Here is a 20,300-nt window from a genome sequence, read left to right as displayed (position 1 = left end):
TGGCCAGGGCGGCAAAGGCGCCTGATTCTCTGATCATGGCTGGGGGGGAAGGGCAAAGGCGGCCCCAGGGCCGCCTTTGCCCTGCCCCCCAGCTCTTAGCTCCCCCCTGGGTTTCTGATCACTGTCAGTGGCAGGGGGCTTCTTCCTGCTTTCCCTTTCGCCTCCCTGCATTGTGCCTACATATGCAAATTAACCGCCATCTTGTTGGCAGTTAACTGCCAATCTTGGTTGGCAGTTAACTGCCAATCATAGTTGGCAGTTAATTTGCATATAGCCCTGATTAGCCAATGAAAAGGGTATCGTCGTACGCCAATTACCATTTTTCTCTTTTATTAGTGTAAATGCTTTAATCATGTTCAATTTGTAACAATGAAAATACATCCTGCATATCAGATGTTTACATTAGGATTCATAGCAGTAGCAAAATTATACTTATGAAGTAGGGACGGAAATAGTTTTATGGTTGGGGGTCACCACAACCTGAGGAACTGTATTAAAGGGTCACGGCATTAGGAAGGTTGAGAACCACTGCCCTAGAGGATAGGAGTTGGTGGGTTCAGGGTGGGGGTGGGGGCCTCCTAGTGTCTCTGGAAAAGCAGCCAGCTCCCTTTAGTTGCCTACCGAACATTGTTTCTTAAATGAGTTATTTAAAGGCTGAAAAGATTTTCTTGTGCACTTTGCTAGCTCATGCCTCTACCGATTACTTATTTGAAGGGACTTGTCCATTTTATGGGAGGGAAATTGGAGAGAGGGCTTTGGAAACCACAATCTGGAATTTGGTGGAGAGAGGGTGTGTATTTGTTATGATCAAGGCACCCTTGCATCCCAAGGCTTCTGTAGGACCATTAGCTAATGTTCTTCGAAGCAAGAGCAACTGAATTTCCACTGTGGGGAAGAATCTAGAACATCAGGCTCATCTTTTCCTTCGAAGATGAAATACCCACTTTGCTGACTTCTGTGGAGTTGAAGAAAGCCATTATGAAACTGGCCTTCCTCAATTAAGCCTGCTGGGTCCCAGAAATTCAACCATTGGTACCGTGGCCACCAGTCAGACAGTCTCTATTAGGCAACATGTTCAGGACCCTTTGAGAAAGGAGAACAAAGCTAGAGGAATCCCAATACCTGATATCAAGCTATGCTATAAGGCCATTGTAATCAAAACAACTGGTAATGACATAAGAGCAGGCATATGGATCAATGGACCAGAACAGAGAGCCCAAAAATCAACCCACTCCTACATTGTGAACTGATATTTGACAAAGGAGGCAACAGCATACAATGAGGGAAAGACAGTCTCTTCATTAGTAAACGGTGTTGGGAAACTTGGATGGGTACATGTGAAACAATGAAATAAAACCACCCACTTATACCATTTAGAAGAATACATTCAAAATGAATAAAAGACTTAAATGTAAGTCATGAAACCATAAAAGTCCTGGAAGAAAACATAGGCAGTAAAATCTCAGACATCACACATAGCAATATTTTTTGCTGATATGTCACTCAGGGCAAGGGAAATAAAGGAAAATATAAACAAATGGGACTACATCAAACTAAAAAGCTTCTGCACAGCAAAGGGTACCGTCAACAACATGAAAAGGGAAGCCTCTGCACGGGAGAACATAGTTGCCAATGATACAGCTGATAAGGGGTGGATCTCCAAAATATATAAAGTACTCATACAGCACAAGCAAAGGAACACAAACAATGCAATTTAAAAGTGGGCAGAGGACCTGAGTAGATATTCTCCAAAGAGGACATACAAATGGATGAGACAAGAAAAAAATGCTCAATTTCACCCATCATGAGAGATATGCAAATTAAAATGACAGTGAGGTACCACCTCACACCTACCAGAATGGCTACCATCAATAAATCAACAAACAACAAGTGCTAGTGAGGCTGTGGAGAAAAAGGAACCCTTGTATACTATTAGTGGAAATGCAGACAGGTGCAACCACTATGGAAGACAGTGTGGAGTTTCCTAAAGTAATTAACCATAAAGCTTCCATTTGACACAGTGATCCCACTTCTAGGAATATATCTTAAGAAGCCTGAACCACCGATCACAGAGAATATATGCAGCCCTATGTTCAAAGAGCATTATTTACAACTAGAGGCCCAGTGCACAAAACTCGTTCACCGTAGGGGGCGGCCCTCAGCCAGGCCTGCACCCTCTTGCAGTCCGGGACCCCTCACTCCTTACCACCCACCTGATCTCTGCTCTTTCGTGCCTCCATGGAGGCAGGAGAGGTTCCTGCCACCACTGATGCACTCGCCAGCTGTGAGCCCGGCTTCTGGCTGAACCGAGCTCCCCCTGTGGGAGAGCACTGACCACCAGGGGGTCAGCTCCTGCATTGAGTGTCTGCCCCTGGTGGTCAGTGCACGTCATAGTGACTGTTTGTTCCACCATTCAGTCAATTTGCATATTAGGCTTTTATTATGTAGGATAGCCAAGAGCTGAAAACAGTGCAGATGCCCATCAATAGAAGGGTGAATAAAAAAACAATGGTATATTTACATAGTGGAATACTACCTGTCAGGAAAAGAGAAGGAATTCTTAACTTTTGAGACAGCATGTCTGGATCTGGAGATTATTATACTCAGTGAAAGAAGCCAGGCAGAGAAAGAGAAAAACTATATGACTTCACTTATATGTGGAATCTAATGAACATTATCTGCCAAACAAAATAGAAACACAGGCATGAAGACATGGAACAGACTGACAGCGGTCAGAGGGGATGGGGGAGAGAGGGATTGGATGAAACTAACTGAAGGGATTAGCCAAAGAATATCCATGAACACAGATGACAATGTGGTGAGGGCCAGAGGGTGCAGGGAAATCAGGTACTATGTGAACAGGGCCAAAAGAAGGGAAAATGGGGATATCTGTAATAGTGTCAGCAATAAAATAAAAACTTTTTAAAAGGATATTGCTATTTACCGTTATCTCTTAATAGAACATAAATAAGGGGCTATTGCTCTCAGATGGGATGGAGGGTGAGCTATGGGAGAGCAGGGTAATTCTGAAGGGAGTAGGGAGCCTGTGTGAAAGGTTGAGGGCAGGAGATTCTGTGCAGCCTTAAAAGGAGGCTGCACTGATGAGCAAGTCAGCAGACCATGATCCAGGGAAGGACAGGAGTCACCAAAGGGAAGACCAGGGGAAGGGTGTTGTCATGAGGGAAAATGCTGGGATGAGGGAAAATGCTGGGACGAGGCAGAAATCCTGGCCCCGGGAAGACTGAGATATCAATAAACCTCAGACAATCCCCAAATTAGGCTTTATTCTCACTGTCACCTTCCTTCCTTAGGCCTGCTCTTGCCTGGGCCCCAGGGTTCTCCTAATTGTCATCTGAAAGAGTTCATTCATACTTAGAGGACAGATTAATTGTGAGGCAGAAGGTGGGCCATGGGCTAGAAAGGCAGGAAATATCATGGGCTCCTGATGAATTCAGGCAAGGGGTCAAGACTCCACGATGCCACTTACTAGCCATGTGTTCCTGGGAAAATTAGCTGGCCCATTGGGCATCAGGTTCTTCCTCTGTGAAGTAAGTGGGTCTGATAAGCCCTGTCTTATAGGACTGCAGCGATGTGTGGAGTGTTTGTAAACTACCGTGCACATTGCCTGGTGGAGATTGAATCTGTAATGAATGGCAGTTATTTCTAATATCGTTTTTATCCCAGATACTTCCACTCTCGCCTCTGGCACTGTGATTACTTGTTTGTTATTAAGGTCATATTAGAGAATGTGCAGTTCAGTAGGGCATAGAACACCCAATCGGCCAAAGAGGATACCCAATTCATGGATGTATGCTGACATTCAGGTGTGGGGAGCCTTCCCAGCTGGACACACACAAAGATGCCAGAAAGAGAATCTAGTTAGAACTCTTTCCCTCTGTCCAAGCTGCTCTGTCATCCAAATGCTTTCATTCATTTCACCCCCACCCAAAATCTACCCCTGGATAATGATTGGCCAGATCACACTCAAGATCATTAACATTCAATCCCAATTAGGCTGTGGGCTATGGCGCTCCCAGGCCATCATGTTTCTCATGGCTCAGTAACTGTATATCTGTAGAAATCTGTGCAGATGATGGGTATCACACGCCTAGTGCTCATACTGTCCAATGACACTGAGACTGTGTGCAGGAACCACCCTTCCTAACCAGGTGGAGATTTCCCTCTGGTTTATCCATGATCCCAAAGGAACAGGTCAGGACAATTTTCCACTTCACACTTCCCTCTCACACCCAAGACACACAATGTGCTGCTACCACCCCCAGCTTCTTTACAATCAACACCAGCAGAGGGAATCAGTTTCCCTAACACCCTGGCTCAGGCCATGCACATCATTTTTTAATTAAGGTATTACATATGTGTCCTTATCCCCCCATTGCCCTCCTCCACCCCCCCACTCATACCCTCACCCCCCTGGCGTCTGTGTCCCTTGGTTAGGCCTATATGCTTGCATACAAGTCCTTTGGTTGATCTCTCCCCCTTACCTCCACCCTCCCCTACCTTCCCTCTGAGGTTTGATGGTCTGATTGATGCTTCTCTGTATTTGGATGTTTTTGTTCATCCGTTTGTTGTTCATTTTATTCCATAAATGAGTGAGATCATGTGATATTTATCTTTCTCTGACTGGCTTATTTCGCTTAGCATAATGCTCTCCAGTTCCACCATGCTGTTGCAACTACGCTGTGGTAAAAATGAAGGCCCTTCAAAATTGAGTGCTGTTCCCTGGAGGCCCACCACCTCACCTGTTCTGTTACTTGTTTGTAAGATTTAGGGGACACCTAACCCCTTCCTTATATGACTTCAGCTCCTACACTATCATTCTGTGGGTGGGTGTGCCCTGCTTATGTTGGTGTCCCCACTACTAACACAGGATCTTCCAGAGGACATAGGCTCAGTGAATGTCTGGGGATTAAATGAACCACTGAGCAGGGGTCCTCTTTATGCAGATGAAATCCCTCCACTTTCTTGCCGGAACCAAGGATCCTTAGATAAGTTGTTTCATGCAAAGACAGACGAGAAGAGATAAGAATCAAAAATTAACAACCTTTTGCTATTATTTTTCTATTTATTAACTCCATTGATTGTACTGCCGAGTTCTGACACATTTCCAAGGAAATCCTTTTATAATGCCATGTTATCTATTTTGGGATCACAAAGTAGGATGGGACGTGTCCCAATTTTTGTTATACAAGAGCAAATCTCTTACTCTTGAGCTGGACATGTAGAAATATATAATGTTATCAATGTCATTTACAAACTTACATGCTAAAAGTTTATGAAACCTTCTATGAAAAGGGACATTCGAAAATTTCCCTAAAAATCCGAAAATAATAAATCATACCTTTCTCAATCATAATAGGAGCCCAAACCTTTCCCTGGGCCTCACTATTAGTTTCTTCTCAAGCATAGAGTTGAAAATTGGATGCACTTCATGCCCAGCAAAAGAAGTTAATGCTCATGGGCCTGAAAAGTGCCTGGATTCAACTCTGGCTCAGGCATAGTGGTTGTCATTGTACTCAGGCCCTTCAAGCAGTGATGAAAGGGAATAGGGATCCCTGTCATTAACCCTGAGCACAAACTGGAGGGTTTTCATCATGGTAGTCTCTGCATGTGCTCGGGGACCCCACAGGAACTCATAGCATGCAGGATCACTATTGGGCACCTGGCGGTACAGCAGGTACTGTTCCTGGACCCAAATTTTGGTGATGAGCTCCCTGGGCTCCCCATAGAGCCAATGCTCCTTCCCATCATACACCCCTACAACATTCAGTGCTTCCCACACTTTTTCCTCAGGGGCACAATCACCCTCTGAGGCGATCACCCACAGAACTGTGACCAGGAGGCCTGTGTTGGGATATCTGTGCCCATTGCTCACCATCCCATCATAGCTGAGCCCCAAGGCAGTGGCCAGGACATAGGTGTGAGTACTGGGGTCCATTTCTTCCACCACAATACCAAAAGCCAACTGGATGCATTCAGTGGCTGCACTGAAGAGCTCAGGAAAGTGGTCCTGGTGCTCTTTGATGACACTACTCAGCATTTCTGCCTTTGTGGTCGGCTCCTTTGCACGATACTTAAGGAGTAGAAACTCCACCATTTCTATCATCTTCAAATGCAGTGCTTTGTGGAGCAAGGAATCGGCATCTTCATCAGGGCCTCCCTCAGCGTTTGGACCCTCCTCATCTTGGCTGCTGGAGCTCTCATCTTCAGCATGTCTCCATGGCAAGGCCTACATGGCATGGGGGGAGGCACCCTGAAGACTCTGGGGAGGACTTGGTGTCTCAGCAGCAGACACCTCCTCTAGGCTGTCTATAAACAGGACTGAGGGGGAGGAGGCCCGAGAGGAGTAGAGAGACAGGGCCTCCTCCTCATCCTCCACCTCCTCCTCCTGCATAGCCCAGAACAGTTCCTCTACCAACATGTCAGGGATCTCCATTGGGTCCTCATGGTCTTCCTCAGGCTTCCACGGCTCACTCATATGATGACCAGGCATGATGAGTCGTGCTCGAACAGTGACCGAGTGTGGGCAGAAGATGGGCGAGGAGGACCCACGGGCCTGGGGGAAGGGGAGTATGAGAGGCATGAGCTGAGAAACACAACCTAGGCGGCTCTGACAAAGGTGACTTCCAGCTCTCCCCTTTAGGGGTGTACATGGGCCTCACAGGGCTCACTCCTGATCAGCCTGCCCACTAAGAGCCTGAAGAAGGAAGTGACATGACTGCTCAGGGTATAGAAGGCACAGCACAGGGTTCTGTAGCTGACAGTGCGATGTGGAGGTGTCAGGCAATGTGGGGTCCCCTCTGACAGTGGTGGGGAGGCCATGGGGACATATTCATGGTCGGAACCTCACCTTAATTCCTAGCACTTCCTGGCCTCCTGCTGCTCTGTGACCTGAGAATATGTACCATAAACCAAGGCCTTCACTTCCTTCTATCCGGGGGCTCTGCTGGAGGGAAAAACGGAGCACCTCAGGATGCACATGGCAATCACAGTCCTGGAACCCCAATGCTGACAGGAGGGGCAGCAGGACTCTGTGAGGTCCTGTCTGTTGTGGGCGGGAGGTTCCTCCTTGCACATGTAGGATCCAAACCTTTCCCCTGCCAGGGCCTGGCCCCTCACTGCCTTCTGCTGGCCTGAGGTCAAACTCTCAGAACAAGACCACACACACCTAACACTTGAGGGAAGAAAATGAGGGGGTTCCTCTCCCGGAGGATCAAGAAGGGGTGACTGAAGATTTGGGTCCATCTATCCTGGGTTAAGGCTCTAATCCCTTCTCACCATGACGCACTGCAGGGTTTCAGACCACACTCTCTGCTGACTGAGCCCAATCTACTTAGACTTTGGCTTCACCTCCCTGAGGTACAGGAGTAGGAAGTGAGCTGAGCTAATCCAGGCACTATTCCGAGTTTCCCCATTGCTGACAGAGGAGGCAGGTTAAGTCTGGGTTCCCATGTGCTCTGCTTCCCCTCAGTGCTCACCTTGATTCTTGGCAGGAACTAGGGTTCGTCTCTGTTGACAGAATTTGGATCCTGGGGATGATACAACGTATGGTCTCACACCAAGGTCCTCACCTTGCTGATAGCTCTGAGACAAAAGTGAACACGAGCTCCATCTGCCCCCACCCCTGTGCAGGTGCCCACACAACTGACACCAGGGCATGGGCCCATCCATTCCGGGTAGAGTGCCCGTAGTCTTGCCTCAGGATACTTGCCTTTCTTCCTGGCCTGGCCTGGGTCTGAATCCAGCTGACCTGATTTCACTATGAATAACTGTCCTCAGTGAGAAAAGCTCAGGAGGAGCAGGCATGTGGAAACCGGGAGCATGTCACACCCAGGTACCCCTGCCTGGGGAATCTGGATGCTGAGGTCAGGACACTCCCTGATGCTGAGGGCTCTCTTCTTTTCTCAGGGAGCACAGAGCTGCAGTTTCCCACAAGAAAACATTCACACCTTTATGACCCTTCTACAACCTCAGCTCATCTTTGCATGAACAGAAGCCATTCCCTCTGACCAAGGCCCTGTCCTTCCAGAGTGCCCTCAGACAAACGTGAGGAGGAACCACCTCTGCCGACCCATGCCAGGCCTTTCCCAGGGCTGACAGAAGCACAGTCTGGGTTCAGGGCACCCATTGTCTGGAGTGTGGTATCCTCTTTCCTCACTGTGCTACCTAGGCTTACTCGGAGAGTGCCTGGGACCTTTCCCTTCCCATGAACTGAGAATGAATACTGGAGGCCATGTCCACCATTTCTTGTGACCTCCAAAGGGGACGTCAAGATACCACAGTAACTATCCTGCCCAGTTGTGCCAGCAGAGCCTAAGCCAGCCGGTCCCTGTGTTAACTGGAGTGGGAAGTACCATCATCCTGCCTCAAGACCCACACTTTAATTACCAGCATTGCCTGGCACACCTCCCATGTTGCCCTGAATCCAGAACCTTCAGGACAATGCCCTCACCTCCCTTTGCCACTCCTAAGGTAGAAGTCTGGAAGCAACCCAAATCCACAGGCCTACCATGAGGCTTGCAGGTGCTGCTGGCAGGACCAGGCACACTGTGGACACTTATGGCCCTGGCCAAGCCTCAGGCATACATACTTCAAGGAGTGCTAGGGGGCTTCCTGAGTCCTAACTCGGGTCCTCACCTGGTATCCTGGCAGAGCCCTGCAGCCCCCATCTTTGCCTACCTGGAGCCAGACCCCTCAGAGCTCAGGCGGTGGAGTCCGCTTGTTTTCCTGCAGGATCCTCACCGTCACTCCTGGCTGGAGCTGGAAGCTCCTGTCAACCTGAGAGGACCAAGTCAGGGAGAGAGCATGTGGTCATGGGCCGGGGACCTCCAACGGTTCACAGTAGGGGTAATGTGGGGCATCTCTGTTGTGGGGTCCCGGGTCCCTCAGTCTTCCCTTTGCATGTTCACCTGGACTCGGGGCATGACCTGGGTCCTCCCCTCTGCCACATATGTCATTCCCCTGAATTCCCAGGCCTGAAATCAGGTCTGGGCTTAGGCCTGACATCAGGTCTGGGCTTCTTCGGGTCCTCTCTGCATGGTCATCCACCATAGGGCCTCCCAACACTTTGAGCAGGGCAGACTTCTGTGGACTCCCCTCCAGGTAGGGGTCCTGGCTTCCCCCAGTCCTCCCTGTGGTTCCTCACCTTGACTCTTCCCTCTGCCCACCTGAGACCCTGCTCCTTACACCGAACCCCAGAGCCTGTCAGACCCAGATGCAAATGTCAGGAAAAGCACCTTGACTCTGGGCAGTGCTTCTGCATCCCTTCTGTGGACCTGAGGGAGGCCTTACATGATTTATCAAGTTTCCAGTCTCCCTCTGACCTGCAAGCGGAAGTCAGGAGACACCTCACAGGGTTATTTGACTTGGGCTCATCCATGGCTCATAGCAGGGGAGGCCCTATATGGGGTGCCCTATATTGTGGGGTTCTGGTCCCCGTCTTCTCTTCTTCAGCGGACCTGTGGCTCTGCTCCTTACACCAAACCCCAGTCTCTCAACCCTGATGCAGAAGTCACCCCATCCTGTAGTACCCCGCCCACTCTGGTCCTCCCAGGACTGAGGATTCTCAGGTTCAGGGCCCCCAATCGCCCTCAGGGTCCTCAACTTGACAGCAGCAGGACCTGGGGGTCCCTGTGCAGCCTGAAGCCCTGCTCCTTCTACCAAACCCCCCAGTGTCTCTCAGACCCAATGCAGAAATCACAAATCACAATGCGTGAGCTCACCCCTCCCCCACCCCAGGAGGCCTGCCCGATGGACACTGTTCTGGGGTCCAGGCCCCCAGTCTCCCTCAGGGTCCCCACACTGACTCCGGGCAGGTCCGGACCCCGTCTGCCGACCTGAGACGCTGCCATGACACGGAGCCGCCGGAAGGTCTCAGACCACGAGGACCCGGAAGTCAGTCCTGACCACTCTTGGGCACCCCGCGCCTTGGGGCTCCCAGGACTGACTGCTCTGGCCCAGAGTCACCATATCCTCCCCACGGTCTCACCATGAGGCCTGAAGGTCCTGGGACCCTCCCTCTTTTAACCGGGAGGCCGGACCCCCCGCACGGAGGCCGTCACCACCGAGACCCCAGGGGAGGCCTGTGGGCCTCACTCCCCAGGGCTCCCGGCAGGGGCTGTACTAGCTCCCCGGGCACCTCCGTCTGGTCCTCACCCTGATCCCAGGTAGAGCCTGGGCCCTGCCGACCTGAGGAGGCTCCCTTCAGCGCCTGTGCCGTCTACCGACCCGAAGCCGGCCTCCCAAAGATGGCGCTCAGCTCCCTCAGACTTCTCAGGCGGAAGTCCGTGAGTCAGTGACATCACTTCCGGAAACCAATTGTGTGGTCACCCAGGACAGTTGACAGGGGCGGAGTTCTGCTCTTTTGTGCCCAGCCCGCCCCTTCTGGTCCCTATCTGGGCTGGATGGCCTGGGCCCCCACCCTGTGCTGACCTGGGTCTGTGCCCTGCAGGCCAAGTGCCCTGAGACAAACCTGTGGAGGAACTACGTCTGCTGACCCATGCCGAGCCTTACCCAGGGCTGATAACAGCACAGACTGGGTTCAAGGCACCCACTGTTTGGAGTGTGGTATCCTCCTTCCACACAACCCATGCACACTGGGAGAGTGCCTGGGACCTTTCCCTTCTGCTGAACAGAGAGTGAATACTGCAGGCCATGCCAACCATCTCTCTGAGACCTCCAAGGTGGACTTTAAGACACACCACATTGACTATCGTGCCGAGTGTGCCAGTTGTGCCAGCAGAGCCTAAGCCAGCCGGTCCCTGTGTTTACTGGGGTGGGAGGTACCACCATCCTGCCTCAAGACCCACACTTTAATTACCAGCATTGCCTGGCACACCTCCCATGTTGCCCTGAATCCAGCCCCTTCAGGACAATGTCCTCACCTCCTTTTGCCACTCCTAAGGTAGAAGTCTGGAAGCAACCCAAATACACAGGCCTACCATGAGGCTTGCAGGTGCTGCTGGCAGGACGAGGCACACTGCGGACACTTATGGCCCTGGCCAAGCCTCAGGCGTACATACTTCAAGGTGTGCTAGGGGCTTCCTGAGTCCTAACCCGGGTCCTCACCTGGTATCCTGGCAGAGCCCTGCAGCCCTTCTTTGCCTACCTGGAGCCTGACCCCTCAGAGCTCAGGGGGTGGAGTCCGCTTGTCTTCCTGCAGGATCCTCACCGTCACTCCTGGCTGGAGCTGAAACCACCTGTCAACCTGAGAGGCCCAAGTCAGTAAGAGACCATGTGGACATGGACACGGGGCCTCCCAGGGTTCACAGTAGGGGTAATGTGGGGCATCTCTGTTGTGGGGTCCCGGGTCCCTCAGTCTTCCCTTTGCATGTTCACCTGGACTCGGGGCATGACCTGGGTCCTCCCCTCTGCCACATATGTCATTCCCCTGAATTCCCAGGCCTGAAATCAGGTCTGGGCTTAGGCCTGACATCAGGTCTGGGCTTCTGCGATTCCTCTCTGCATGGTCATCTACCATAGGACCTCCCAACACTTTGAGCTGGGCAGACTTCTGTGGACTCCTCTCCGGTTAGGGTTCCTAGATTCCCCCAGTCCTCCCTGGGGGTTCTCACCTTGACTCTTCCCTCTGCCCACCTTAGACCCTGCTCCTTACACCGAAACCCAGAGGTTGTCAGACCCAGATGCAAATGTCAGGAAAAGCACCTTGACTCTGGGCAGTGCTTCTGCATCCCTTCTGTGGACCTGAGGGAGGCCCTACAGTTCTTATCAAGTTTCCAGTCTCCCTCAGACCTGAATGCTGAAGTCAGGAGATCCCCCATGCAGTCACCAGCCCCGTAGCCTTCCAAGGCAGAGAGCAAGGTGTAGTTTTGTGCAGCTTCTACATTGGGAGTCCTGGGTCCCTTCTGTCCTGACACAGGGTCCCCATCATGACCCTGGCAGGTCCTGGGTCCTTCCTCTGCCTTCCTGGGGCTGGTTTGTGTACGAAACCCCCAGGTTCTGAGACCCTGATTTGAAGGCATTAAATGCCACTTGAGTCTAGATCAGCCATGGACAAACTACGGCCAGCGGGCCGGATCCGGCCCCTTTGAAATGAATAAAACTAAAAAAAAAAAAAAAAAGAAAAGAACGTACCCTTTTATGTAATGATGTTTACTTTGAATTTATATTAGTTCACACAAACACTCCATCCATGTTTTTTTTCCAGCCCTCCAGGCCAGTTTAAGAACCCATTGTGGCCCTCGAGTCAAAAAGTTTGCACACCCCTGGTAGGTAGTACTAGTGCTCTCCCCTCTGTGCACCTGATTCCCTATATGGCCTTCTTATTTTTATTTTTTTTAATTTTATAATAATTCTTTATTGTTGAAAGAACTAGAGGCCTGATGCACGAAATTTAGGCAAGAGTAGGCCTTCCTTGCCCTGGCTGTCGGCACCAGCTTCCCTCTGGCACCTGAGACCTGGGCTTCCTTCACAGCCCTGGTTTCTGGCCCTGGCTTCCTGAGGAATGACGTCCAGAAGGGTGTCCAGTCTAATTAGCATATAATGATTTTATTACTATAGATTACAAATGACCCCCTCCACCCCACCCCTGTCCTCTTGCCCCGCCCTCACCACCCAATTGTCTGTGTCCATGGGCCATGCATATATGTACACAAGGTTCTTGGTTGATTACTTCCCACCCTCCCCACCTTCCCTCTGAGATTCCCCAATCTGTCCCATGCTTGCATGTGTCTGTATCTATTTGGTTCATCAGTTTACTTTGTAACTTTGATTCCACATATGAGTGTGACCATGTGATATTTATCTTCCTCTGACTGGCTTATTTCACTTAGCACGATACTCTCCAGGTCCCTCCATGCTGTCTCAAAGGGTAAGAGACCCTTCCCTTTATACAGCTGCATAGTATTCCATGGCATACATGTACCACTGCTTTTTCATCAGGTCATTGATGGGCACCTGGCTGTTTCCACATCTTAGCTATCCTAAATTGTGCTGCTATGAACATAGGGGTGCATACATTCTTTCTCATTGGTATTTCCGGTTTCCTTGGGAAATATTCCTAGAAGTGTGATTCCCTACACTTTTCACCAAGTCCTAAGTCTCACTCAGTCCTGGATACAGAAGTCAGGAAACCTGGCACTTGGTCTTTTACCAGGGAACATCCCAAGGCTGATAGCAGGGTAGGGTTTATGGGGTCCCCTGGTTGTGGGGTTCAGGGTGCCCTCCTTCATCCTGTGGTTGTGCTCCTTACAGTGAACACCAACATATCTCAGACCTGCATGCGGAAGTCAGGAGATACCTCAAGGGGTCATCTGACATGGGGTCTCCCATGGCTAGTAGCAGGGGAGGCCCTTTATGGGGTCTCCTATATTGTGGGGTCCTGGGTCCCATCTGTTCTCCTTCAGCGGACCTGTGGCTCTGCCCCTTACACCATGTCCCAGAGTCTCACACCTGATGCAGAAGTCACCCCATCCTGTAGTACCCCGCCCACAGGTCCTCCCAGGACTGAGGATTCTGGGGTCCAGGCCCCCCATTCTCCCTCAGGGTCCTCAACTTGACAGCAGCAGGATCTGGGGTCCCCCCTGTGCTGCCTGCAGCCCTGCTCCTTCTACCAAACCCCCCAGTGTCTCTCAGACCCAATGCAGAAATCACAAAGCACAATGCATGAGAGCACCCCTCCCCCACCCCAGGAGGCAGGCCTCCCCAAGTCCCTCTGGGTCCTAGAGTCCGGGAGGTGGGAGGGATTGCGCAGCCAGACAGACCTGCCTGAGGTACCCGGATCTGACAGGAGCACCAGCCTGGGTCCCGGGGTGGGCCCTCTGTGTGGGTGGCTGGAGCCCTCAGTCCCTATTGGAGGGTCCTCACAGCCCTGGCTTGGACACTGTGGTCACATCACGGTTCCCAGAGGGGGCGCTGCAGAGCCGTGGTTCCTGGGGGAGTATCAGACCCTAACTGCCTCCCCTGCCCCCACTTCCCATGATGCCTCTTCCCCAGACCACCAGGCACTATGGAAACATTGTGTTCTACATGTTTCCTTTCAGTAAAGTCACAGAGCTACAGCAGGGATTTGGAGCGGGCCCCCAATCTCCCCCAGTGTCCTCAACTTCACAGCAGCACGGCCTGCCCCCCACCAACTACACCTGAAGCCCTGCTCCTTCTACGAACCCCCCCGCACCCCCTGTTTCTATCAAACCCAATGCAGAATTCACAAAGCACAATGCGTGAGAGCACCCCTCCCCCACCCCAGGAGGCCTGCCCAATGGACACTGTTCTGGGGTCCAGGCCCCCAATCTCCCTCAGGGTCCTCAGCTTGATAGCAGCAGGACCTGGGGTCCCCCCTGTGCTGCATGAAGCGTTGCTCCTTCTACCAAACCCTCCCTGTCTCTCAGACCCAATGCAGAAATCACAAAGCACAATGTGTGAAAGCACCCCTCCCCCACCCCAGGAGGCCTGCCAGGTGGACACTGTTCTGGGGCCAGGCACCCAGTCTCCCTCAGGGTCCCCACACTGACGCCAGGCAGGTCCTGGACACCCTGAGACGCTGCCTTGACATGGAGCCGCCCGAGGGTCTCAGACCTGGAGGACCCGGAAGTCAGGCCTCGCTGCTTGGGGTCATCCCGAGCCTTGGGGCTCCCGGGACTGACTGCTCTGGACCAGAGTCATCTTGTCCCCCCCACGGCCTCACCGTGAGGCCTGCAGGTCCTGGGACCCTCCCTCTGTGAACCGGGAGGCCGGACCCCCACACGGAGGCCCTCACCCCGAGACCCCAGGGCAGGCCTGTGGGCCTCACTCCCCAGGGCTCCCGGCAGGGGCTGAACTAGCTCCCGGGCACCTCCGTCTGGTCCTCACCCTGATTCCAGGCAGAGCCTGGGCCCGCTGGTGCAGACCTGAGATTGCACCCCCTCAGCGCCTGTCCTCCCGCCCCTCCCCCGTTCTCTGAGGAGGTCGGGGAAGGGGGCAGGGAGTAGTTTCCAGTAAGACGACCCACCGAGGACTCTCAGTGCTGACAGGAGGGCCTCCCTGTTCCGGGGGCCTCCATCGTCCATCAGGGTCATACCTGGACTCTGCAGCCCTGGGCTCCTGCCCTCCACGGACCTGAAGCCGGCCTCCCAAAGATGGTGCTCTCCTCTCTCAGACTTCCGGGGAGCAAGTCAGTGTGCGGAACTTCCGGACTGGCTCTCTGGGTTCCCCTGTTCCTGAGAGCAGGGGCAGAGAGCAGATCTAGGGGCCTGGAAGTCCTGTCTCTGTTCCCTCCTCCATCTGACCACACCAGGACTCCCTCCCTCTGTGGACTTCAGTCTGTGTCCCTCAGTCTGTGTCCCTCAGACCTAGGCTCTAACTCCCTGGATTGCCCAGGCAGGTGGAGGCATATGCTCAGCCGAGAGCCCCACCCAGGGTCCCTAGAGCTGACAGGAGCACCAGGAGATGGATGCTGTCGTGCCCTCTGTTCTGAAGCCAGTGGACACCAAAGTCCTCACCCAGGAGGGCCTCACACCCCTTGCAGAGATGCTGCAGTACCAGGACCGATGCTGCGGAGGGCGCTGTAGCTCCCAGGATGTGTCAGGGGCTGAGAAGAAGGATTATTATGAGTGTGGATTAAAAAGTGAAAACACCTGCAGTGGACAAGGGAAATGTCGACAGACAACCACAATCCCACACCTCCCCAAATCCCTGCTGCTGCTCAGCATATTCAGTAGCAGCTAACCTTTAGAACCCACAGTTTCCACAGTGTCAACTAAGCTGGTGAAGAAACCCCATAAGACCCTTTGTTCTTCTTTGCTCTCCAACCCTTCCAACAGGGATAGGAAGAAACTGGGATCCTTGCTTTTGGCCCTGAGCTAATATTTCAGGACTTTCAACTTGCTGCTTTCAGCATGGGCCCCAGGGACCCCACAGGACCTCGTATGGTGCAGGATCACTTTTGAACTGTGTAGTACAAATACAGGTTTGGTCAATGTCATTCACAAACTTAGATGCTGAAGCTTGCAAAACCGTCTTTTTTATTTTTAATTTTTATTGTTTTAATATTATTATTTTTAATTAAATCTTTATTGTTCATATTATTACAGTTGTTCCTCTCTTTCCCCCCATAGCTCCACTCCACACGGTTCCCACCCCACCCTCTGCCCTTACCCTCCTCCCCCCACTGTCTTTATCCATAGGTGTACGGTTTTTGTCCAGTGTCTTCCTGCACCCCCACACCCCTTCTCCCCTGAGAATAGTCAGTCCACTCCCTTTCTATGCCTCTGGTTCTATTATATTCACCAGTTTATTCTGTTCATCAGATTATTTATTCACTTGATTTTTAGATTCACTTGTTGATAGATGTGTATTTGTTGTTCACAATTTGTATCTTCACCTTTTTCTTCTTCCTCTTCTTAAAGGATACCTTTCAGCATTTCATATAATACTGGTTTGGTGGTGATGAACTCCTTTAGCTTTTTCTTATCTGTGAAGCTCTTTATCTGACTGTCAGCTGATTTCTCAACAGAAGCGATGCAGGCCAGAAGGGAGTGGCAAGAAATATCCAAAGTGATGAATACCAAGAACCTACAACCAAGATTACTTTACCCAGCAAAGCTATCATTCAGAATTGAAGGTCAGATAAAGAGCTCGTGAAACCTTCTATGAAAAGAAACAACATTTGAAAAATTCCCATAGAAAACAAGGATAAATTTCTAAATCATCACAGGTACCAAAAGATGCTACAACCATTTTCCCCACAACTTGCCCTGGGCCTCACAACCTAGAACGTGGACTTCCCTCTTCTCAAATGCAGAGTGAAGAATTAGCCTCACATCTTGCCCAGCTGGAGAAGGGGCCAGACATGGGCCTGAAACGTGCCCGGGTGCAACTTGGCTCAGGCCCCCTCTTCCTCGCCACTCATAGCCTCTTCAGGCAGGGATGGGATGGAACTAGGATCCCTTTTCTATAATCCCTGAACAAAAATTTAAGGACTTTGGACTTGGTGGTCTCAGCATGGGCCCTGAGACCCCACAGGAACTTGTGGTGTTCCTGATCACTGTTGGGCACCTGCAGGTACAGCAGGTACTGTTCCTGCAGCCAAATGTTGGTGAGGAGCCCCCGTGGGATCCCCATAGATCCAATGTTCCTTCCCATCATGCAAGCCCATGACCTGCAGGGCTTCCCAGATTTCATCCTTGGGGACACAGTTGCCCTTTGTGGCGATCACCCACACAAGTGTGACCAGGAGGACATTGTTGGGAAATCTGTGCTCATTGCTCACCATCCTGCTCCTAAGGTATCTTGCAAAAGAACGGATCACAAAGGCAGAAATGCTGAATAGTGTCATCAAAGAGTACCAGGACCGCTTCCCTGAGATCTTCATCCAAGTCTCCAGTGCGTGCAGCTGGTATTTGGCATTGATGGGAGGGAAGTAGACGCAATGACCACTCCTATGTCCTGGTCACCACCGTGGGCCTCACCTATGACTGGGGGCTGATCAAGAAAGAAGACCTGACCAAGAGAGGCAGCAATACACAAGGAGCATTACTGGATAGGGCCTGGACTGGGCTGAGGAAGAGAAGAGTCCCTCACAGCAGGAGACCCTTTATGGGTTTTGGGGTCAGGAGGGCACTGTCCAGAAGGGAGTACTATAGTTTGAATGCTTGTGTCCTCCTAAAAGGCTGATGTTTAAACCCTAACCCCTAAAGATGACAACATTAGGAGGTTGGGCCTTTGGAATGTGCTTAGGTTATGATGGCTGAGCCCTCAGGGATGGGAGTAGCACCTTAAAAAGAGTCTCCAGAGAGATGCACGCTACTTCCACCATGTGAGGACACAGCAAGGAGGGCCCTTACTGCAGCTCACTGGCACCTTATTCTTGGACCTCCAGCCTCCAGAACAGGGGGAAGTAAATCTCTGTTGGCGATAAGGTACTCAGTCTGTGGTATTTTGTTATGGAGTTCTTATCAAGTTTCCAGTCTCCCTCAGACCTGAATGCTGAAGTCAGGAGACACCCCATGTGGTCACCAGCCCTGTGGCCTTCCAAGGCTGAGAGCAAGGTGTGGTTTTGTGCAGCTTCTACATTGCGAGTCCTGGGTCCCCTCAGGCCTGACACAGGGTCCCCATCATGACCCTGGCAGGTCCTGGGTGCTTCTTCTGCCTCCCTGGGGCTGGTATGTGTACGAAAGCCCACAGGCTCTGAGACCATGCAAGGGAAGACCAGGTCTCAGGTGCCAGAGGGAAGCTGGTGCCAGCAGCCCGGGGAAGGAAGGCCTACTCTTGCATAAATTTTGTGCATCAGGCCTCTAGTTCTTTCAACAATAAAGAATTATTATAGCAGCCCCACTGGACTAGGGAGGAGTGCAAGGGAACAGCTGGAAGGCTGGCATTGGAGAGGAGGCTCACGTGTCTAAGTGAAGTTGCTCAGCAGCTTGGGGGAGTGGCTTGAGGCCTTAGAACCACAAGACTCTCTTTTATCTACTCTTAGCAGCCAGGCCAGCCTCAAGGGCCCCAGAGACCAGAGCTCAGTATTTTCTCTATGGCTACAAGGCTATGCAGATGCAGCAGCCAGGTCAGGACCGAAATCATTTTTCCCTAGGGTGAGGCTGTATTGGTAGCCCAGTCAGCTGTGCTGTGCTGTGCTGGAGTCACATGACTTTGGGGACTCTGTTCATAAGGTGGCAACACACACGGGTCATCTCTGGGGCCTTTGGAACTCTGAAGAACAAACCAATCACCTCTGTCAAAGGGTCCTGAGCATGGCGCCTAATAAATACTGTCTGACTGGTGATTGTGGGACCCAGGGTTGAATTTCTGGGACTGAGCAGGCTTACAGAGGGAGGCTATTTCCATAATGCATTTCTTCAACTCCATTGGAGTCAACAGTGTGAAAATTTCATCTTCAGAAGGAAAGAATGAGCCTGATGTCCTAGATTATTCGTGACAATGGAAATTTGGTGGTTCTAGAATCGAAGATCCTCTAGAAACCTCTGGACTCAAGAGTGCCTAAAACATATCAAATAAACACCCTTTCCCCACAAAATGACAGACTCTGGTTTCCAGAGGCTTCTCTCCAATTTCCTTCCAATAAAATGGGCAAGTCCCCTTAAATAAGCCATTAGCAGAGTCATGAGCTAGCAAAGGCCACAAGGACACCTCCTTTTCAGCCTTTAAAAAACTCGCTTAAGGAACAATTCTTTGGTAGGCAACCAAAGAGAGCTGGCTGTCTAACCAGAGACACTAGGTGGAGCTTCCCTTTGAAAAGCCAGCCATTTTTATCCTCTAGGGCAGGGGTGGGCAACCTTTTTGTGAGTGCGTGCCAAAATCAGCAACATCTCTGACTCAAAATTCTTCTGCGTGCCAACCCCAATTTGTTGAGAACATGTTATGCCTACTTGATATCTCTTAAGGTGTACGTATGTGAAGAACCTTGAGGAAATAATAAAATTCATTGGAGCGACAAAAACACAGTATATGATGATGAAAAATGCATTTATTTTTTAATGTATACATGTAAACGGATAGTCCGACAGAAAACTTTATGACTCCGTTTGATATTATCAGTGGGACTTTGCTGCTGCATCACTGATGACAGAGATTTTACATAAGGTTTATATTTCATGACCTTCAGAGATATGCAGGATCCACTACTTTCATCCATCAAGGTAATCCTACTATGAGACTTAACAAAATTCATCACTGAGGACAAAGATTCACAAGAACAAAGTAGTGGATGAAAACTTGGAGAGTAATGCTGTTGCAAAGATTTTTTTTTTGCTGTTTTTAGTATTTTTTATTTTTATTTTTATTAATTTTTTATTGCTTAAAGTATTACAAAGGGTATTACATACTTGTCCTTCCCCCCCCCCCCCCCGCACTTGACAATCCCCTGGCCTCCCCTACCCCCCAGTGTCTTATGTCCATTGGATATGCTTATATGCATGCATATAAGTCCTTCAGTTGATCTCTTACCCCCCCACCTTCTGCCCCCTTAACCTCCCTGGGCTTCCCACTGTGTTTGACAGTCTGTTTGAGGCAGCTCTGCCGCTGTATCTATTTTTGTTCATAAGTTTATAATGGTCTTTATTATCCATGAATGTGTGAGATCATGTGGTATTCTTCCTTCATTGACTGGCTTCTTTCACTTAGCATAATGCTCTCCAGTTCCATCCATGCCGTTGCAAATGGTAAGAGTTCTCTCTTTTTTACAGCAGCATAGTATTCCATCGTGTAGATGTACCACAGTTTTCTAATCCATTCATCTACTGATGGGCACTTAGGCTGTTTCCAGATCTTAGCTATGGTGAATTGTTCTGGATGAACATATATGTGCATATATCCTTTCTGATTGGTGTTTC

General features: G+C 50.8%; 1 protein-coding gene across 1 annotated transcript; it reads right to left on the bottom strand.

Annotated features, from left to right (window-relative positions):
* Positions 1 to 5,447: 5,447 nt before the first annotated feature.
* LOC132223379 (melanoma-associated antigen 4-like) lies at positions 5,448 to 17,076 on the bottom strand. Its single transcript, XM_059678614.1, is given in 2 exon segments — positions 5,448 to 6,574; positions 16,936 to 17,076. Coding segments are annotated over 2 exon segments (1,206 nt in total). The 3' UTR covers positions 5,448 to 5,509.
* Positions 17,077 to 20,300: the final 3,224 nt, after the last annotated feature.

Source organism: Myotis daubentonii, chromosome X (genome assembly GCF_963259705.1).
Source record: "Myotis daubentonii chromosome X, mMyoDau2.1, whole genome shotgun sequence".
NCBI lineage: Eukaryota > Metazoa > Chordata > Mammalia > Chiroptera > Vespertilionidae > Myotis > Myotis daubentonii.
The sequence above is the reverse complement of the archived record's forward strand: the minus strand, read 5'-3'. Positions and strand labels throughout refer to the sequence as shown.